The 6,000-nt window shown below is 38.7% G+C and overlaps 1 protein-coding gene across 1 annotated transcript in view; it reads right to left on the bottom strand.

Annotated features, from left to right (window-relative positions):
- C15H11orf97 (chromosome 15 C11orf97 homolog) overlaps positions 5,424–6,000 on the bottom strand; it is a 36,393-nt gene continuing 35,816 nt past the window's right edge. Inside the window, exon 4 of the mRNA XM_018059001.1 lies at positions 5,424–5,728. Within this exon, the coding sequence (XP_017914490.1) occupies positions 5,724–5,728 (5 nt within the window). The 3' untranslated portion in view covers positions 5,424–5,723. The remainder of the gene's footprint in view (positions 5,729–6,000) is intronic.

Below are 6,000 nucleotides of genomic sequence, written 5' to 3'. Positions count from 1 at the left end.
CCTTTTTTAATTTTTTTAAGAGTTGAAGAGTTTTATTAGTGATAGTAAGAAAGCTAGTGTAATTAAGTTATAGAGTCACTCAGCAGAAATTTCCTTAAATGATCAAAGATTTAAGCCATCTGGGAGGCCAAAGGCCCCTCCACTGAGGGACAGTGTCCAGTGATGCCCTGCAAGTCCACTGGCTCCCAGACTCTCACCTGACACTCATGGGTAGCTAAGGCCTTGGTGTCCTGCACCCAAAGCTAATCTGTGACAGTGGGCTCACTTGAACAAAAGTTACTCTCTTGTGAGAGGGGTTTCAAAGTCCAAAAGGAGGACTGTGGGGCAGAGAACGCTGTCAGAATTCTACATCTGCTTCTTTTCCGCCACCCTCATCAGCTCTTTCTGTGTTTCTCCCGTTCGCTGGGCAGAACATAATCCTCCATAGCGCCATGATTCTCCAGCAGCAGTGTCTGACAAGCAACTTTGACTTTCAATTTTAAGTCTTTGGCAACAAGAATCTGACCGGACTATCCTGGGTGTGGTGTTCACCTAGTGAAATTAGCTATGTTCTGGCATAGTGTCCAGAGGTGTGGTGGTCAGTGGGTGGGCTGGGGAAGGGAGTGGGGATGGTAGTTCTCAGAGAAATGAACACCTGTGTGAGCGGAACAGTTCTGAAGAGGTGTCTGACTCTTGTTTTCCTTTTTATTTTAAACAGATGACCAAGGAAGAAACTTTCTCAGTCTATTATTTCCATAAACAAATGCTTCCTTATGTCTACTGTAAAACAAATTATGAAAAATTATAAACACATACAAACTTAGGAAGAAAAGGGTGATGAGCCCCTTAGTTCCCTTCATCAAGAGTCAGCAATTATTGATTACCCACATATGCTCCATTTAACCAATTTCCCTTTATTTCTTTTTATGTTTTCAAGTAAATCTCATTTATCATATCATTTCACTCCTTCATGACTGTGCCACCTACAAAGTCTACACACTCAAAAGGAATTTCATGAATCTAATCAAGCCACGGGTAACTTGACACCAAGTGGCGCTCAGTGTCCCATTGTCGCACTTGTGTCTAGTGAAGATAAATTACAGATTCTGGTGGCCCCCAGCCTTCCCTCCCAATGAGGAATCTCTCATCAACGCTTGTCTAATGGTTTCATCCACTGATGAGCAGAGTCAGTCAACACTTTGTGGATTATAAAATGATGGTTTCATTAATCTCTCATTCTTTCCACATTTATTAACTGAAATTCTGTAAAGAGGATATCCCTTAATCTACTAGGGCTCTTAGGTACCTAAATTACCAAATTGCTCAGAAAAGGTAAGATCATAGATGACTCTTTCTTTTCAGTTACTACCTTTGTAAATAAGAATTAATGCCTTTGCAATCTTGATTGGTATTTAGTGAAGCTGGGTTTTGTTTCTGTTGTTGCTGTTTGCCTTCATTCTCTCTCATTTAAAAAAATATCCATATGAACTCATGGCTCTTTATATATTCAGTGTGTGTCATTTACTTTGTGCTCAAATTTCCCCATCTTTGGACAGAGGGCTGCTTTATGGTGACTCCTAAGTTCTTTGGATGTGATCTATTAATTTTGGAAACTTCCCTATTTTCTGGTACAACAAGATGTTCTAAATTCACCCTGGAGATTTCCTGCCTCGGGTCTAGAATCAGACATTTTTCCAAGGAGCCCTGGTTTCTTTTTTAATATAAGCGTTAAAAAAAAATCAACTTTATTGAGGTACTAGGAGTTAAGTTTTCAACATAAAATGTTTGTGGAGACACAATCCAACGTATATTCAAACCGGGGAGTTTTTAAAAATTGTATGAACAATATTATTTTACTTATCAGGATTTCCTTTCAATATTGGCTACCAGGATCAAACTTGATAAACTTTAAATTAGAATTTAAATGAAAGAATATAGTGAAGTAAAGATCAGGATCAGGAGAAAAAAGACATAGCTTTTAATGATTCATGCATGCCTAGAGTAGGGAGACTAAAAATCTCATTGTACAGGAAACTGAAGTGATAAATCTCTTTTTGAAATTGGCCAGAGCATAAAGAAATAAAGGCTACATGGGAAAGGAAGAAAGGAAGGCAGACATAGTCAGAAAGACAAAAACAGAGAAAGGAAAGAAAGGTGAGAAAGAAGAAGGGAAAAAGAGAGGGAGTATAACAGGGGAGAAATGAGAGAAACAGAGAGAGACAGACTCTTTGGCCAAATTAGGAAGGGGGGTGAAGCCCTATGACTCAAGTCACCCAGCACCCCATGGCAACTGTCCCTGGCTTGAACCCAGGAAGCACAGGAATTCCAGACCCAGGAGCAGATAAAATGAAGGAGGAAAGTGGGCAAGATCCAAGCATCTTTAGGAAAAAAGCAGTTTTCTTTTGTCCTCTCCTCGAAAAGAATGCTTCTGTCGTGTTTCATCAAGAATAAAAAGAGCCGTTGGTTTAAGATTGCTATAGATTTTTATCATTTCAAAGAATGTCCTTATAACCCTGGCTTTCAAGGAGGTTTCATTTAAAAGTGATTTTTAAATTTAAAAAAGAAAAATAACAAGAGGCATCCTATTATATAGTAATTTTAAAAATCATCATCTACATTATTTATTATAAATAATCCTGGCATGAAAAACCCTGTACATGAAACCGGTTTGGAAGATGTGCAGTGGGGAAGTGAAGAACAGAATTTGATCCCGAAAGGACCAAGGCCCCAAAGTGGAAAAGAGAGAGGACCCCTAGCAAGGAAATAGTGCTGTGACGTCAGTCCCGAGGGGGAAGGCTGCCGTGTGTGCTAGTGGTTGGTCTGGAAGGGAGAGGCTGCTGGGGAGCCCCCGGTCTGGACCGCAAAGCTGAGGATGAACTGGGGGGAGCTTGTTTGGGGGCAAGAGTAGAGCAGACATGGGGAAGGATATTTCTAAAGTCACCCTGAAAGCCCAAGTGCAAAGAGGACATCATTTCTAGTCAAAGAGGACATCATTTCTAAAAATAGGTGACTCAGTGGTAAAGAATCTGCCTGCCAATGCAGGGGACTTAGGAAACGCGGGTTTGATCTCTGGGTGGGGAAGATCCCCTGGAGGAGGAAATGGCAACCCACTCCAGTATTCTTGCCTGGAGAATCCCATGGACAGAGGAGTCTGACCGGCTACAGTCCATGGGATTCCAAAGAGTTGGACATGACTGAGCAGCATTTGCAAATAAAAGTCAGTCACCTACAGAGTCCCACTTGGGGTCTGTGAGCTAACAGCAAGGCTTGTATCTGCTCTACAGGTAGCACCAATAGAAACCGAGCTATCATTCTTATAGTGAAACAAGATTCAGACTTCTGGCATTAAGAGCAGCTCTGCTGCTGCCTAGATGGAACTACCAGCCAGCTCCCTTTGGGACAACGTTGTTCCAGGTCCCTTTTGCCTGTGGCCACGTGGAAAGGTATATGAGCCCAGAAATCTTCTCTGAGTATTACTGTCTGGTGTTGTATCTGTACTTGAGTACCTAATAACCATTTTTTCTATTACAGTAGGAAAACAGTTTTCAAAGTTCTTTTCTAATCTTTCCTTATACAACATGTTTATTAATCAGAAATAAAAGGATGCTCCCTATTTTGTCATGAAAATTCAAATCTATTCAGCCAATATTTACAGAGGATAGTCTAATCATCTGGCATTTATGTCATCTTGTGAATTAGGGCAAGTTTTGGAATTTGGGGCAAATTACTTAAATACTCAGTCTGGGCTGTCTTGTCATATGTATATGTGATTTGCAACATGAGATTAGCAATGTATTTATTGTTAAATAAAATCTTGCTATTGAAGAAAAGAAGGAAATGGCAATCTACTCCAGTACCCTTGCCTGGAAAATCCCATGGACGGAAGAACCTGGTAGGCTACAGTCCATGGGGTCGCAAAGCGGTGGACATGACTGAGCACCTTCACTTTCCTCTCCTTTATTCAAGAAAATAAAACCTGCCCCAATGCCTGGAGATGAGTAAATAATGAATAAAAGGTAACTGACAAAGCAATGATGCCAGTAATGATAAGTAGGAATAAAGTCACATCCATCATTCATTTTCTGAATACTAACCATAGCAATCTATGTTTTATGCCTTGGAGCACATTAGTAAAAGTAGTATATATACACACACACACACACACACACACACACACACGTTGAAAGGTTGCAGAAAGGTTGATGGTAAGAATTTTGATAAGGTTAAGATTGTGGATTTGTAAGAATAGTAAATGCTTTACCCCAACTCCAGGTAGCTTTTGGTGTTATATTTCTTTGAAGATGTAATCTCTCCAATTTTAGCCACTGGCTCACAACACTGTTTTTTAAGTATCCAGTGATGAGAGAGTTCCATAAACATGGTGGTAGCTGGAACTGGCTAACATGTAGAATCTCTAAATTGACTAAGTGGAAATTTTTATATTAAATCTGGAAAAGTTTGGATTTTGACTCAAGAGGTTGTTGACTGTTTCATAGCGTAAATATTTTTAAGTAGGGAAGGGACATACCCAGTCAACAAATCTTTGTTGACCTGAGTTGATTTATTTCATTAAATCTGAGAAATGAACTTGAGAACTATAAACTGGAGAAAGTTTTAAGATGAGCTTGAGAGAGGAAGGTGAATGAAAGCTGTGTAATCACAAGACTAGGATAAAGAACTTTTTTAAATTTGAGGGGAAGGCTGTAAGTAAACTGGGCTTCCCTGGTGGCTCAGCAATAAAGAACCCACCTGCAATGCAGGAGATGCAGAAGGAGATGCTTTCTGAAAAACCCAAATATCCAAAAAGTAGAGTAATAAATGCAAAAAAACCCAAACATATACAGGTTTTTAATATAATCATTCAGTTATATTTTAATGAATAGGAATGATATGTTAAAAAGGGATAACATATATACCATACAATTGATTTCAAACATGTGAAATAAAACATGCATAGGAAAAAAGACTAAAACTGTATCAGCATGTTATCAGTGGTTATTTCTAGAAATGAAATACAGATGGGTTTTTTTCTTTTATTTTCCAGTTTTTCTATATGGTATATATATTACTTTTGACAATTGTGGGGGAAAGGAAGGTTAGGGTTTTTTTTTTTTCTTCTCTCCTTTTTAACCTCTTTTTTAGCCCAGTAGTATCATATTGAGCATCTGTAAAACCTCTCACCCCCACTCCTGTTTTCAAGATCACTTCATACATTTCCCATGTCCTTACTTTTTAGTGGACAAATTTTAGAGAAGTGATGAGCTCTGCCAAGGCTAGCATTAAAATGGTTGTCTCTGAGTCAGAGGCTTTTCATCTTTGCCGTTCATTTACTAACTTTTACCTACACCTGGATATTCTTTTTAATGGATGACCACAATTATACTACAGTGAAAGGTTAACATTTATAATGTTTACCTTGAGGACTCAATAAAACGCCTTTGTTTCTTATCATATTTGGCATGTTTAATAAAATAAGCTGAATTAGACATCCAGTGTATTCCAACTGTGACAACTAAAGATAAATGTAATATCTACCTCCACTGTTTTCAGGTGCTTAGCAAACTTTACCAATAATCTTTCATTGCTTTGGATTAATTTACAGATAGGAACTAATACCGATAATAGGAATTACAGGTTAATATAATCTTCTTGAACACATCTAAAATGTGAAACAAGCTTCAGTTTCTTCTGATTTTCAGACATCAGGAGAAAGAAGTTTCTTCTCAATGGAAAAGTTGTTCGTCTTATCCTAGAGTAAAGAAATAAGTGGACAAATAAGCAAGTTTATCTTTTGGGGGAAATGTTTAGTCCCAACCCCATTTTAATCTAAAATTTATTTAGTGTTTTCAACAGTGTTTCACTGGGCAGAGCAGCATGTAAAAGCATGTAAATCACCCAAGAGCTTCAAGTAACAGGAGAAACCTCAGTCTTCTAGATCCCCCTTACTCAGAGCATAGTGTCTGGACTGGCACCAGCACCATCACCTGGGTGCTGGTTACAAACTCAAAATCTCAAACCCTA

The sequence above is a fragment of the Capra hircus genome, chromosome 15, assembly GCF_001704415.2.
Source record: "Capra hircus breed San Clemente chromosome 15, ASM170441v1, whole genome shotgun sequence".
Classification (NCBI taxonomy): domain Eukaryota; kingdom Metazoa; phylum Chordata; class Mammalia; order Artiodactyla; family Bovidae; genus Capra; species Capra hircus.
Note: the sequence above shows the minus strand (reverse complement) of the source record. Positions and strands in the feature narration are given on the sequence as shown.